This window comes from Hippocampus bargibanti, linkage group LG02, assembly GCF_051943395.1.
Source record: "Hippocampus bargibanti isolate YZ-2025 linkage group LG02, ASM5194339v1, whole genome shotgun sequence".
In the NCBI taxonomy this organism is placed as follows: domain Eukaryota; kingdom Metazoa; phylum Chordata; class Actinopteri; order Syngnathiformes; family Syngnathidae; genus Hippocampus; species Hippocampus bargibanti.
Genome location: NC_142735.1, coordinates 13005084 through 13021723, shown reverse-complemented (window position 1 = coordinate 13021723; position 16640 = coordinate 13005084). Strand labels below are relative to the sequence as shown.

Here is a 16640-nt window from a genome sequence, read left to right as displayed (position 1 = left end):
TACTATCAAACGTTTTTCTGATGTCAGTTAGGAAAACAAAAAAGTGATGTTGGTTGTCCTTTAAATGTAGGTAGTTTTATTTTCATACATCCCAGAACAGCTTTAATGTTTGAACTGTGCAGAATCACACACTGGTTTACAATAATAAATACAGTTTGTATTTTAAGAATAAATCATTTGTTTCATTTTTTAAAAGACCATTTTGGGCACAAGTGTCAAACTGAGGTCCTCGAGGACCGCCGTCCTGCATGTTTTCCAAGTCTCCCAGTTGCAACACACACCAAGTTTAAAAGTCTGGCTTAGGCAGAGCTGGCTGATGATGAGATCAATTGAATCAGGTGTGTTGCAACAGGGAGACTTGGAAAACACACAGGAGAGCGGCCCTCCAGGACCCAAGTTTGACATCCCTGGCTTCGGGCCATTATGTTTGTATCATGTTCATCCTAATGGTACTACTTGTAAAGGGAATGTACTAGTTTTAAGAAATGTGAGAGCCACTGTCAAATGATTGACATTGTAATTACAGATTGTGATAATATAATGGCTGTGCACCACTATATTTGCCGCATTTAATTTTGTTATAATACATTTTATAATGACGTTATGCCCAAGGGTACCAGGAGGACCGTGAGTAGCAGGAGACTTTGCTTGGTGCTGACTGTGTGGTCGTAAGTAGAGTCTTCCTTCCTCCTCCTGTGTACTCTAGGGCTACTTAACTAGTTTGCCGGTACATTGTCAAAGGACATGTTGGTTTTTCTAACAAATGACTTCAGAGCATATTTAATTATTTTAATAGTCCGGGGGGTTTTTTTGGCCTTGTTTTTCCTTTCTGGCAGGTGGTAGAGGCAGCTAACGCCACCACCTTCAACTGTGAGGTAGAGAGCGGCAACCAGACACAGGTGCTGGTGCCCAGCTTCGACTCCCGCCTCTACATGCTCTGCTTCCTGCCCGCCTTCATCCTCCTGGTCTTTACACCCAACCTTAAGTATTTGGCCCCGCTCTCGCTCATCGCCAACTTGGTCATGGCTACCAGCCTGGTCCTCATCTACTTCTACTCCATCACGGTAAACACCAATGTGTATTTATTCATTTTTTAAGCTTCTTCTGTGCTCACATGTCAGTAAATGCCTGTGAGATGGGCCTGCTGGAAATGTGCATAAAAAGCCATTGCTCCATTCAAAGACATTCAAAATGGTCGGGTACAGGCGGTGAATTCTAAGTAATTTCATTGAACATTTGAATAGCAAAGACAATTCTTGCTTTTTTGAATGATGACATTTCAGTACAAAAGAAAGTTTTGACTGATCACATGATTTTTCTTTGCTGGATTTTTTTATTTGTATTTTTCAAACTTATTTAAATTGTTCAGTTAAAAAAAGAGCTGTTAGTGGGCTATTTGACCTAAAAATCAAGCTAACATTAACTATGACAGAAACGAAAAGAGGTGAAGAAGCGTGTCCAGGCAGGCTGGAGCGGCTGGAGAAAAATGTCAGGTGTGATGTGTGATAGAAGGGTTTCAGCTAGGATGAAAGGAAAAGTGTATTAAAAGAGTGGTGAGACCAGCCATGATCTTTGGACTGGAGACTGTGCCCCTGAAGAAAAGACAGGAAGCAGAGTTGGAGGTAGCAGAGCTGAAGATGTTGAGGTTTTCTTTGGGAGTGACAAGGTTGGATAGGATCAGGAATGAGTAAATTAGAGGGACAACTCATATTATAGGCTTTGGAGAGAAAGTCAGAGAGGCCAGACTGAGATGCTTTGGACATGTCCAGAAGAGAGAGAGTGACTATATAGGGAAAAGGATGCTGAGCCTTCAACTGCCAAGCAGGAGACCGAGAGAAAGACCGAAGAGGAGGTTTATGGATGTTGTCAAAGAGGACATGAAGGTAGCTGGTGTGAGACAAGAGGATGCAAAACCGGGATAGATGGAGGACATTGATTCGCTGTGGCGACTCCTGAGGGGAAAAGCCGAAAGGAAAAGAAGAAGATTAACTATGACAGAAACAATGTGTGGCATGCCACACACAAATATGATTTCAAGCTAATGGTAATGTTTCAAAGTGGTTGTTTTTAATCACTGGTGCTACTCACTCACTTTTCTATATTGGCACAATAAATTGTGGTATGGGTTAATTTTCTAGACATCATTGGCTGTTTCCTAGTATTAAATATTCATAGAGGGATACAGTGACTGGAATTTTTGGGATATCAAATGTTCTGTGAGATTTTATACAGTAAAGTCTCGTTATATCGATATCTGATATATTGATAGTCCCGGTTATATCGATACTATTTCTATGCACGCACGGAGAAAATTACATGCAAACAGGGTCGGATATATCGATAGTCCCGGTTATATCGATATTTTTTCGGACTCCCTTGAATATCGATATAACGAGACTTTACTGTATTTCCAAATGGTTTAAATAATAAACCTAATTTGTTTAAGTTCAGGCTCTAAATTAAAACATCAGAAGTATGCAGTGTTCCGTCTAAGCTGCAGGCATGAGCAATTGTGCACTACTCTCATCCTCTCAATGCACATGGTGACAGCTGGCACGCACCACACACACACTACATTTGACAATCATTTCTTCATTTCCATCCCACTTTAATCTACAAACAAGAAAGTAGACGATTTCCACTTCCATTTCAATTTCAGGATCATACAACTCCAATTGTGACATTGACATCACACATTCACACGCTGCAGGTGACAGAACACTATCAGTAAATTGGTTGAATCATTTTAAATAAATAATGGAACAGGGCAGCCCGTTATTGGAGTGGTTGGCACACCGAATTCACATTGCAGAGGTCGCGAGTTTAAATCCCGCTCTGACCTTCCTGTGTGGAGTTTGCATGTTCTCTCTGGGCCCGCATGGGTCCTCCAGTTTCCTCCCACATTTGAAAAACATGCATGGCAGGCTGATTGAACATTGAAAATGTTCCCTAGGTGTGAGTGTGGGAGCAGATGGTTCTTCGTTTCTTTATGCCCTGCGATTGGCTGGCAAGCACTTCAGGGTGTCCCCCACTAGTGCCCGAAGATAGCTCTGAGAGGATCCAGCACCCCCCGCGATCCTCGTGAGGACAAAGCAGTCTGGAAGATGAATGAATGATGAAATAGTAAATAAGTTTTTCTCTATCGTTGTTCTCTTACAGCACATCAAATACCCCATCGACCTTCCATTGGTGGGTGAAGCCAAAAACTACCCACTCTTTTTTGGGACAGCCATCTTTGCGTTTGAAGGGATCGGAGTGGTGCGTTCAAGAACAACAAAGAAAGGTGTCACATGCATAAGCACACATGGGAAAAAGGTTGACACGCAGTTGTCGCTTTTGTCTCAAGGTCCTCCCGCTGGAGAATAAGATGCACAAGCCACAGAGTTTCCCCATGGTCCTTTACCTGGGAATGGGCATTGTCTCCTTCCTCTACATCAGCCTGGGCACAATTGGCTACATATGCTTTGGTGCCGACATTGGCGGCAGTATCACCCTCAACCTGCCCAACTGCTGGTAAGATGACAGCACAAGTGTCTATATTTACTCTTGTTCGGGTGTCATTTATGACTGAAAGAAGACCTGTGGTATTTTGGAGACATCTTGGCAACTGTTATGTGCAGCGATGAGAATTCACTACCTAATTATGGCAGTTGGCTTTCCAAGGAAACATACAATAAACCTCACATTTGTGACAACCACACACATGTCTAGCTGTTGAATGTTTGAATACTTCTTTTCACAACTTGCCATTCTCTAATAAGGCCAATAACATCACTCCCACTCTTGATTTAAAAGGCACTTGTTACAAACTGTATCAGAGAGCTGGATATTATTTGAGATTTATTATATTTATTGCCCTGTTCCAGTAAAATCTGACATATGGCAACTCTGCACACACAGGCGCACACGCGCACACACACACACACACACACACACACACACACACACACACACACACACACACACACACACACACACACACACACACACACACACACACACACACACACACACACACACACACACACACACATATTCCGTTCAGACTTAATTTTTCTGTTTTGTTCTGTGTTTTCGGCTTCTCCCTTTTGTGGTTTCCCCACATTAGAAAGCTAAAAAATGTACAGGTCAGTGATATGTGTTGTCCTGTGCTACACCGGTGCTTACTTTCTTCCTCCTCCCTTATCTTCATCCAGGACTTACCAGGCTGTTAAGTTGCTCTACTGCTTTGGCATCTTCATCACGTTCGCTTTGCAGTTCTACGTCCCCGCGGAGATCCTTATCCCGTCGGCCACAGCCCGCGTGTCAGAGCATTGGGAAAGGGCCGTTGATCTGGTCCTCCGCACCATCCTTGTCATTTTTACATGTGAGTACTTATTAAATTGTGTCGCTAGTTGTGAGGTTTTTATGATCGATCATTAATTGTATGGCGCCCACACAAAGGGCAGAAGAGCAGCAAAACACCCCGTCATCTCTTTTCCGTCAACAAGATCACAAATTTTGAGTTCCTGGTAACACAAATGTCCTGGTCAGAAAAGGTTCCTGTGCAGTTTGCACACTTGTACAGTACAGAAATACATCGGAAAAGCTCCACTTTTGTCGGTCTGTCTTTCTGTCTCCCATTGGGCTGGGCTGCTCAAACACACATGCTCTGGCACACGTCCTCCCAGCCAGGTCCAGTCTCGCTAGTGCCCCTCAGCTCCACAGCTTGGACTGTTGGTACAACATCACACAGCCTTCAAAACTGGTGTGTCTCAACCGAGTCAAGTCCATTTTCCATCCCCTACATGATTTCATTAAATGTCCGAAAATGTCCAGTTGTTACAACTTGATTAAATATGTTAACCAACAAAATCCCCCTTATTTACACGCTTTGTAAAGAATTCACCTCAACTCATTTTAAGTCAAAGTTGAGGACACCTCTACATGCACCTTTTCCTTGACTAACACCTCTGTTGTATCCACTGTCATGCAGGGAACGAGACAAAGTCGCTGTGTTTGCTCACGCATGACTTGTATCACACTAGTGATCTTGTTTGCTCAATTTAAATCTCTCCCTCTTGAACAGTTTCAATAAAAAAGTAAACATTTTAATTATTCTCAAGAGAGGATTTCATGTAGACCTCTAAGTAATGACAAAATTGCTTGCTTACTAAATGCACACTCCACCTTCTCTTGATAAACATCCATTAGGGAAATTGTAGCGAGACAGTCAAGGGCAAATCTGCAGCGGAATCCCCGGCGCCGACTTGCGCACACCTTTGTTCATTAAGCCACGTTTGGACCTTATCGCGACTCACGCCGACATTCATGCTGATGAGCCAATAAAAAGGTATAAATGCATACATGCACCACTTCACGTCTGCAGGTCATTCCATTGGCAGCCCATGATTTAATTAGCTCTGTTGTAGGTTGAATGTGGAATTGAGAAGGATAGTTTTGGGGTTGGAACAGGGAGAGTTGCTTTTGCAAACGAATGCATACAGTGAGACTGAATAAAAAACAATTGTTTTCTGCATCGCAAACGCCGTCTTTGACTTCATCATTGCTAACATGATGAATACTCTGCGTGTCAAGTTTCTTTATTAACAAATGCTAGGTTTGCAACACTGAATATACTGGTCTGTGCTTTTGCTTGTTTGCTTGCATCATGCGCACACAAAAAACATTTGAGGTTTTAGTTTGACTTCAAAAATACTTAAGGGGTTGGTCGGACAATGAGGATGGGCCTGGTGGGGCCCACACCTTGCTGATAATCTCGTTGGTAGTTATGTGTAGTGGGTGAAGACCACTTGCACATCATTGTTTGTCATTGTACCAAGGCTGACCTGTGACAAAGAGTGCAGGCCCACAGGATGTTCAGACTGCCGGAAAATACACACGGAACCGTTACTTCTGTGTAGTTGGGGTCTCTCTTTTGCCCTGCAACAGAGTAGACTCAGACGTAAACTCAATGAACATGACCAAAAGTGTCTCTGATCTGGGATCATGACGTTGCCGATGGGACAAGGCATGCGTCTATATGCAGGAGCCATTCATTGACAACCGACGTCTCCGGACAAGTTGTGTCCATAATTTGTAAAATGGCTTCAAATGACTTCTACTGGGCGTATTTTAATAAGATTCCACCGCATATTTCTATATTTTACATTTTAAGACTCGCTCTGAACATTCAGGAAGTCTTTTTGAGTTGGTGACGAGTCCTCGCGTGACGTCAGAAAAGGACCGCCTCCTGACCGTAAAAAAGATGCATTGTAGCGTCTTTCCATCACGTCAATGTATTTTGCTGTACTGTTTTTTTTTAACACTGTGTGTTACATCCAAAAGCTGCCAGCAGAGGGAGTCCAAGCTCCATTGAAGGAATATATCAGCCTGTGGAAACAGGCTGATTCATTCCTCACAGCTCGTTGGCCATTTTATTGCCTCTTTTTGGGTGAGACATTCCCCCCGCCCGTTTGCCTCAAAATGACACGGAATAAATTTTTTAATCGATTGCAAACATGTATGGTTTCCTCTTCACAACTATTTGAATCATATTCATAACTGGATGTGTAAAAAGAAAGCATGTTATCCGAATCTGAAGGCATTGTTTTTATTCTCCAGCAATGCAAGACGTCTTGGCGTGACGTCACGAACTGGGGGCGGGACTTTCTGAAAATGCCCAATTCGCAGCTCAATTTTTTGCAGATTTTGGACACTTTAAGTCATTTTTATTGGTGTTTTGCATTTGATTAAAAACATTATACTGCGTCTTTTGGGTATTTTAGATGCTATAAATCGTTTTTCTGGTGTCAGTTAAAAAACAAAAAAGTGACGTCGGTTGTGGACAACCGACGACTCCGGACAAGTTGTGTCCATAATTTGTAAAATGGCTTCAAATGACTTCTACTGAGCGTATTTTACAAAGATTCCACCGCATATAGCTATATTTTACGTTTTAAGACTCGCGCTGAATATTCAGGAAGTCTTGTTTTTTAGTTGGTGACGAGTCCGTACGTGACGTCACTGAACGAACGCCCCTGACCGAAAAAAAGGACACATTGTAGCAGTCCTTCCATCACGTCAATGCTTGTTTTGTCTGAAAACCTCATGTTGCGCCAGAAGAGGGCGTCCAAGCTCCATATAAGGAATTTATCAGCCTGTGGAAACGCAATACACTGTCATGTCTACAAGAGTTCACCATTTTCTTCTGCCTCCTTTTGGGTGAGACATTTACCCCCAATGTTGCCTCAAAATGGCACGGAATAAATTCTTTAAGCGATTGCAAAAATGTATGCTTTCCTCTTCAGAACTGTTTGAATCATATTCATAACTGGATGTATAACAAGAAAGCATATTCTCTGAATCTGAAGCCATTGTTTTGATTCTCCAGCAATGCAAGACGTCTTGGGGTGATGTCACGAACTGGGGGCAGGGCTTTCTGAAAATGGCCAATTTGCAGCTCAATTTTTTTTGCAGATTTTGGACACTTTAAGTCATTTTTATTGGTGTTTTGCATTTGAATAAAAATATCATACTGCGTGTTTTGGGTATTTTAGATGCTATAAAACGTTTTTCTGATGTCAGTTAGGAAACAAAATAAATGACGTCGGTTGTCCTTTAAATGGCAGACACAGTCAGCAATTTGAGGAAATAAGGCAATTTCATGAAATGGAAATGATTGCCAACTGTACTTGAGTGATGAGAGAGAAGGGTGAATTATAAGGTGACTTCCATGATGGCTATAAATTCAACAATACAGTGCATATAATGCCCTGTTCTTACAGCGTTTTGAGCTGGGTGTGCATTGTCGTTGCATCACTTTGTTCTCTAGCGGGGCTTGCGTGCACTCTTGAGTTGTTGACATCAACTAGAAAGGACGGGAGAATGTTTTGCGAGCAAAGGTAGCCTGCCGCGGGGGATCCCCATGCCGCCGCTCGATGGGGCTGTCATGTTCCCAGCATTCCGCTTTTGAGACATTTGTCCACCTTTAACTTTACTATGAGCTGGTTCACCTCCTGATGGTTTGGATTTTAAGTTTCGTCTCTGTTTCCAATCCTCTGAAGCAGTTAAGATAAAATTGCAGAGAATATTTCATTTTTGTATGTTCGGACCCCAAGTTACAGTACATGGCCTCAGTTTGAGATTCCACTGGGCTACCATCAGGTCCCCCCCCCCCAAAAAAAAAAATGTTTTACACATCAAGGGAGATGTCATTCATTTCATAAACGTTAGGGGTGGCGCCAAGGCACAATGTTTTGCACCTCTAACTCAGACCTTCTGTTTTGGAGAAAAGCAGCCAGCTTTTGCTTCAGCTCGGTAGTGTCTGACCCGGTGCCTGCGGTCACCCCATGCGCATGGAACCTGGACGTCATGTATATTCTGATGACAAGTACTTCATTTTTCGAGTATTGCTCCAAGTCCTCAAGTTTACTTTTCTGGTCTGCAAAGTGTTTATCCTTTGATTCATTCCTGAGGCGGAGCCATTTCACAAAGCAACTCCAACAATTGTTTCTATTGGATCTTGACAGCAGACACCTCATCCAATATGAAGTCAATTGATTTTATTTGTTTTCCCCCTCTAGCTATTCTTAGGGCCCTTGTTTCTTTGACCGCCTTGCTATTTCTACAAATGTGATGTTGAAGACTTAGACCTGATTGAGAAAAAAAAGACGCAAGTTCAGTATGTTTTGTGACAATGTGCTTTTGTGTTCTATGCCGGTTCAGTGCAACTATCTCACCACATCGTCCTGAGGGGTGTAACCACAGTTACTTGTTTGACTACTTGGTTTCATTATGTGTTTCGGAGTCCAGGTACTCAACTGGGGCTAAATAATTAACGAATTAACCAGTGTGGCCTAGTGTTTTCCAACAGTTGCAATATAAAACAAACTTTACATTTGCCATACAACTTACATTGTTTATGAATATAACTAATAAAAATCAAGGACCAAAATGCATTTGTCGCAGTTCTTCACACAAGCTTTGGATCAGCTCAGATTTACTTTTTTATATACACTTCACTACACTAGGCAGGACACTATGCAGTGCAAAACCAACCTCAATGTTTTCATCTGGTGCCAAATTCAAAGCGGGCCATAATTAAAAACTGGCACAAAGTTGTAGAGAGTATGGATGATGGAGGGATGGATTGATGGATGGTGTTTTATTTTTTACTGAAAAATATTGCTGTGGCGAACCCTTGAAGGGAAAAGAAGACTGAAAAATATTGCTTTGGGAAGTGCACATATTTTGCACGGTCACTGTGACTTATATACCGATATTTGACTATGATGCTCCAATTGTTTCTGTAAAAGAGGCCACAGTGCCCATCAGTGCCATCTTCCCTTTTGTCTGGTGGTTTTTTTCATCATTTGTCTTATCGTTGCTCATGTCATGTCACCCCCAGATTGATTATAACAAGCATGACGTAAACATTCATTGGACATTTGCAGCAAACGATCAATTTTCTCTTACTGTCTGAAGGCAAATATGTATGTCATTCATCAGTCTATTGATGTCTTATGACCAGACGGATCATTTCAGTTTTTTTTTTTTTTTTTGATTGATTGCTATTGTTTTATCTGTCATGCGTCCATCACCATCATCATTTTTTCTGGAAGTTAGTGAAGACCAGTCAAAAGGTTCTCTGAAATTTGTTCCAGAGATGTTTTTTTAATGAAGAACATTCTTATTTTTGAGTCGTTTACCTTTGCACTCGCTAGCTAGGATGATCACAGCACATTTCTGCTTTTTGTTCACATTGTTGTCCATACGGCGTCAGTATTCGCTTCATTCGCTTCACGCAACCACAGTGCACCTGTAATTTACATGCATGTAACATACTCTCCACAGCACACCTCTATCTTACGTAGACATTTTTTTACAGACAGCATTAGCTTTCACCAGCTATCTCAACCAGGAATCGTCTGCAAGATGTCTGTGACTTTCGTAGAGTCATTCATATATTAGTGTTACATCATAAACAATTAGCATTGTTTATGAGGTTGTCGGAGAATAGAGAAAATCTGTGATTCTTTTTCTTTTTTGTGTCTGTACCATCAAACTCACTTGCATGGACCAATGGTGCCATTGTTGCCTCTGGGGGAACGTCGACTGAGCCTTTTAGCCACACTCATACATTTTAGCACTTTGACTTGAAAGCAGGGCTTCATCTCCTGAGATAGACCTGGTCCCCAATTCCCCAGCACCCTCTTCTCCCGTCTGGATTGAAGAGATTGAAAAGTCTTAAATGATTTTTAAAGAGCACCCTTCCATAGCTGAATGACGGCTTTGCTTGCTGTCACATGAAAGTCAACCTTGGCGTTGGCCCTTGGGTTAATTCGCCAGCAGGCTGCCATTGATTGTGTTCAAAAGCGTCTTTGTTAGAACGTATATTCTGTACTTGTCACCATGGTAATAAACAAGATGCAAATTCACTTGTAGTCCTATTCAATCCAAACCTCAACCTTCAACAGACATATACCTACGCAGGTAGATTTTATTCAGGCTGTACCTAAATTGGATGTGTTTTGAATGGGCATTCGAGTGGGCATGAAAAAGCAAACATCTTGTCTTTATCAGAATCAGAAAACTTGTATTCTTCCCACAATTTATTTTTGCACTTGAATTACAATGAATCTTGTCTTTGGGCCTGGGCAATATTGGATCAACATATAAATATATCTAATCAGTTATCAATAACTATTGAATCAGAATCTGGGCAATAGTGTACCAATTAACCCTACTGGTACTCCCCGCCCTATATGGAACTCAATTCACAATGCACGAGGCGTGAGTTCATCTGCCAAAGAAGTCCTTTGGTGTAGACCAGGGGTGGGCAAACTATTTGACTCGCGGGCCGCATTGGGTTCTAAAATTTGACAGAGGGGCCAGGCCAGGAGCATTTGGAGGGAGTGTTTGGGCCGGAAATACTAAACCTAAAGCATTAAAGGACAACCGACGCCTCCTGACAAGTTATGTCCATAATTTATAAAATCACTTCAAATGACTTCGACTGAGCGTATTTTACAAAGATTCCACAGCATATAGCTATAGTTTACGTTTTAAGACTTGCGATGAATATTCATGAAGTCTTGTTTTCGAGTTGATGACGATCCCCATGTGACGTCGCGTTTGGACCGCCCATGACCGAGAAAGCGACACATAATGCATTTTGGGTACTTTGTTTGGTCTGAAAACTTCGTGTTGATGGCGAAATTAGAAGGAAAACACATAAATAACGCCATGGTGAATCGTTGTGTGTTGCACCAAGACAACTATTTGATATTCGCTGACACGAATTCCCAGCTGACAAATCAGCCCATTTCCAACGGAGCTTGGGCGCAATCTTCTGCATTTTCTGGGTGCTACATTGCTGTCATTGACGTCTCGAATTGATATGGGAGGACTCCTTGAATCAATTGCAAACATTTATGCTTTCCTCTTCAGAACTATTTGAATCATATTCATAACTGGATGAGTAACAAGAAAACATATTCTCCGAATCTGAAGCCATTGTTTTGATTCTCGAGCAAGGCAAGACGTCTTGGCATGACGTCACGAAGAAGGGGGTGGGACCTTCTGAAACTGGCCATTTCCGGATTCATTTTGAAATCATTTTTATTGATGTTTTTCATTTAACTAAAAATATCAGCCTGCCTGATTTGGGTATTTTAGATTGTATAAAACGTTTTTCTGATGTCAGTGGGAAACAAAAAAAAATGGTGCCGGTTGTCCTTTAAATGTAGTGTGTACAAACCGCATAGCACAGTAAGAACACTACAACCCAATTTAGTAACTGTCTTTCAAATGTGAAAAATATCCCTGATCAGTTAATAAATTTGTCTCAAGGAATATGGCCCTTACATACTATTTCGCAGATACTTGGAGGAGGAAATGGAAATAGATTAAAATAACATATGCACTATGATTTATCAAGATTGCGTCTGTTTTTAATAAGTTTTCATTGAAGGGGCAAAGTTAAAGAAATCAACATTTATTGAAAAATTGAATCACTTTCAACATTCAAAACATATTATTACACAACGAAATATTCAAGCTCAATAACACCTACTTGTGTTAAATTCCGCCAAATCATAGATGGTTTGTCCTGACCGCGCGCTCAACAAACTCTCCACTGACGCCCTCGCCTTCACGCGCAAACAATACACGAGTACCGTCGCCGAGCACACAGATTTTCTCCATTTGGGACTTGACACCGCAACTTTCAAATAGAACATTTTTCAATTCCAGTTATTGTGCCACCATGGCCTGCTTCTGTCCCACCGTTTCAGGCCATTACCTACTTCAGATGCTGACTAGACCAAGTCTCTGAACATTTTTGGCTGCTGAAAATCACTTTCTTATTGTCACGGTTTGCGGGGTGGTGATGGCGGGTGCGGATCCCAAAAAGCAGGCAGGAGGGAGCAGGAGGTTGTTTGACAAATTGTATTAAAATAAAGGTCAGCAGGAATAAAATGTAAAACATCAAAATCATCTGAATGAAAAAAAATACAAAGTATCAAAAGAAGAGACCAAAAGTGAAAGTCCGCCAAGGTTAAACAAACACATGCACAGCATGCAGCAAACAAGCACTGAAACAATGAACTGACACCGGATGGTCGTGCCGGGTGTCCTTTTAAGTGTCAGTGATTAAACGACCACCACCTGCGAGGCTGCAGGCAGGGCTGACGTCGCTACCCGTTGGTCGCCAATCTGATCGGGACGACCAGCACCTGTGCAGGTGCAGGCGGAGCCGACAGCGCCCCCCGTTGGTCGCCAACCAGATCATGACACTTATTTGGCAGGAACCCACACACACAGACCATGAAACATACAGTACATGACACAATATAATGATTTAAATATAATATATATATATATATAATGATTTAAAATATATTGTAAATAAAATCTAATAAAATTAATGTGAAAATTTAGACCTGATTGAGAAAAAAAAAATGACGGAAGTTTCAGTATGTGTTGTGACTACCGTATTTTCTGGTGTATAAGGCGTACCGAAGTATAAGGTGCACCCCTAATAAATGGTGTATTTTCAAACTTTTTTCCATGTATAAGGCGCAACGGACTATAAGGCGCACCTTCAGTGAATGAAAAAAAGTTCTCTAAATGTAATATATAAATACAGTAATACAGTGATACCTTGGCTTATGAACTGAATTGGTTCCCAGACAGAGTGTGTAAGGCGAAAAGTGTGTATCCCAAACATTAATTTCCCATAGGAAACCATTAAAATGAGAATAATCCGTTCCCAGGTCCCCATAAACACAATTTTCAACTTTCTAATTTTGTAAGCCTTAAAACTACACAAAATACACCTTATTTTATGTATAATAAATGTGCTATGGTATTGTAATTAAAGAAATAAACTGTACTGTATCATAAAGTTCTTTTATTTACCTTTGTGATGGTCGTTGATGGCTTGATGGAATGGGGTGGCCGGTTTCATCAGCATTAAACACTTGATGAGGAACGTAGCCTTCTTCTTCCACCATCTTGAGGAATGATTCCTTGTAAGCTTTGGCAGCTTTATCGTAAGAACTGGCTGCCTCACCATGACGAATGACACAATGAATCCCTGTACGACGCTTAGTTCTTGAACCATCCGTGGCTAGCCTTGAAATCATCAATGGATGACGAACTTCCAAGTTGCCTCTTGACGATATCTGAGTGAAGTTGTCGTGCTTTCTCTGCGATAATTTTACCTAGTTCCTCATTAATTGTGTTCCGTTTAGCTGGGTTGAGAGCAGTTTGCATCAAGTGTACAAATGGCTTGTGCGGGTTATTTGTGGAGCCTGATTGATGGGATATTTTAACCTCACAGTCTACACTCTGCCTTTGAATTATAAATAAAGTTAAAACGAGTCCAAATGTCACTGTTTTCTATCCATTTTCTCTCTCTCTCTGTCGTCTGCCTATCTATTTTTATTTGCAGCTCTGTGTTTCTGTAACCCCCCCAACTCACTATTGCATTTTTGACCAATTACGTGCGGTTTTAACCAAAGACTGGGGGCGGGGAATAGAGGACAAAAAAAGTCAGCTGCCATTTCCCGGTGAGGAGAACAGGCTCGTTCAAGAACGACACATCACTCATTGTGGCGCTCCGTGTGTATCCCGAAAAATAGTTCATATGCCAAGATTAAATTCTTAGAATTTAACGTTCGTAAGTCGAAAAGTTCATCCGCCAAGGCGTTCGTAAGCCGAGGTATCACTATATATGAGTTTTCCAAATATAAGGCACACCACATTTTAAGGTGCTACGGTGTAGGCTGGGGTTAAGCACTACTTCCTCTACAGGGATATGTAATTGGTGGCTGCTGACAGTAGTTGCGAGACCTGTTGTGGCTTAATATGACTTCACATATATGGCACACTGGCATATAAGGTGCAGGGTCATCTTTTGAAAAAAATAAAGGCTTTTGGGTGCGCCTTATAAACCGGAAAATACGGTAATCTGTGTACATGCAAACAGGTTTGTGAGTGTGAGCAACACACAACACAGTGAACATTGCGAACATGTTTCCTGCGTTGTTGTCATCAACAGGTACTCTCGCCATCCTGATCCCAGAGCTGGATCTGGTCATCTCGCTGGTGGGCTCTGTCAGCAGCAGCTTCTTGGCACTCATATTCCCACCCATCCTGCAGGTGCTCACCTTCCACGGCGAGGGTTTGTCTCCAGCGTCGCTCGCCAAGAACCTGGTTATCAGCTTTGTGGGCCTGGTGGGCTTCCTGGCCGGCACATACGTGGCCATCGAGCAGATCGTTGCTCGCAACTCGCTCAAACGTGAGCTCCAGTAGCTACAGCGCCAAGACTTTTTTTGGAGGGCGAGACATTTTTATTCTTCATCACCGTAGTGCATGTGCGTTTCCACCATGTCGTACGCTACTCAGTCCCGTCAGGTAGTTACTTGTTATTTTTTTACATTTTGAGTTTGTTGACATTTAGTCAAACGACCTCAACATTTTTCCGTGCAATGTACTGGCATGCTTTTTAGAACCTGGATTTTACTTTGAAGCCAATATCCCATTGTAGCGCATGTTGCTTCATTGTCAGGGTTCGTTCCACATTCCTCACACGTTCACCAAATGTTTGCCAACATTGTAAAATTTTTCATCCGTTTTACATGTAAACATGGTCAAGATTTCCTTGAGATAAGAAAAAAATCTCTCCGCAATGATTAAGACCGTTGTCAACCATCTGGTGACCATCTTTGTGACCTTGAACGAGCTCAGACAAAAAGAGTCAATATCTGCTACTCTCGCAAACACTCCGTAATGTTTGCCGCTCAGTGGGTTTACTGGTATTATTTATATTTTTGACCAGCACCTGATGAACAAAATCAAAGTAGCACTTTTATTTTTTTGCCCTATGCAGTAAAACCGCATAGAAAATGGATGTAAAGATGATAGGAATCAACAATCTAATGTGCATTTTAAAGTTGGAAATGCAAGTTGTGCTTTGAATTTTTTTTTAACCGCGACCATTTTGATATTTAAACCAGTGTTCATTTTCTGAACACAGTTATATACATTATTTTCTATCATTAAGTTGACACTTAGCCTACTCACAACCTGTTCGGGATATTTGGCTTTCAGGTGAAATTTCAGGATGAGCCTTAACTGCATTCAAAACTTTCCAGGTGAACTTGAGTTGACCTCCTTTCAACCTTGTTAATAATTCGGGAGAAAACATTGCTGCAGTGACGGACTCAGTAGGATGCATCTTTTTGGGTCTTCCTGACAGAGGAGTGTATAAAAGTGATTGACAACTTTGTCAGACGAGTACAGGATTGCTTGCAACGAAATGGTGGACATTTGGAACACATCTTGGGAAAGCCATAAATTGACTAAAAATCGACAGAAATAGCTGAAACTCTGGTAAATGGTCTTCCATAAACTGAATAATATATGCTTGTAATTTGAAATAAATAGTTTTTTAATCAAAGCCGCACTTGAATTTTTCATGAGTACGCATCTTTTTGGGTCACCCTGTATCTATGACTGTGGTTCGAATGTTTAACATAAATTAAAAAAAAAAATCACCTGAAAGCCAAACATCCCTAACTTTATGTGAGTAGCGGATGGAGCAACTTCACTTGACATCAAAAAGTGCATTTGAGCATGCATTTGCAATTCCCAGATTTGAAAAATTACAATGATGATCTCGCTGCCTTTTCAACCAAATTTCACCCGTTGACTCAATACAACTTGTAACATCGCCTTGTTGGCTTCTCCAAACTTTATTACTCAGTTGAGTTGAGGGGATGGAGAAGGATGTCAAGGTAGATCAGGGGATTTTTAAGATTAGACCCTGTGTGTGTTTTAGGTTTCACGTAGCCACTGGTGTATTATTCAAATAAACCCAAAGAAAGTCAAATCAAAGCCAACACTGCAAGGACCAATTTTCTATCAGCTCTTTTTGTGCTTAAACATCCTTTTTTTTTTAATTCTGTCCAATTTTGCATTGTATTGTGTGTTACTAAACAAAATATTTTTAACTAATCTTTTGAGATTGTTTGTCAAAAGTGGAATTAATCAAAACGAATTGTCATTCACAACTCATCATCCGTATGTGTAGTACACACCGTCATACTGGCGCAATATCTTTCAAGCCGTCACCGTTTCTGTCAATATTTCAG

General features: G+C 41.3%; 1 protein-coding gene across 4 annotated transcripts in view; it reads left to right on the top strand.

Moving 5' to 3' along the window:
• Positions 1-16640, top strand: part of slc36a1 (solute carrier family 36 member 1) — a 37613-nt gene that overhangs the window by 19979 nt on the left and 994 nt on the right. For 2 of the 4 annotated variants that reach the window (XM_088989436.1, XM_088989432.1), the window contains exons 8-12: positions 837-1064; positions 3160-3258; positions 3347-3513; positions 4197-4366; positions 14647-14785. In XM_088989436.1, the coding sequence (XP_088845562.1) occupies positions 837-1064; positions 3160-3258; positions 3347-3513; positions 4197-4366; positions 14647-14785 (803 nt within the window). Of the gene's footprint in view, positions 1-836; positions 1065-3159; positions 3259-3346; positions 3514-4196; positions 4367-14545; positions 16635-16640 lie in introns of those variants that run through there. The other 2 variants (XM_088989434.1, XM_088989433.1) reach the window with 2 other exon arrangements.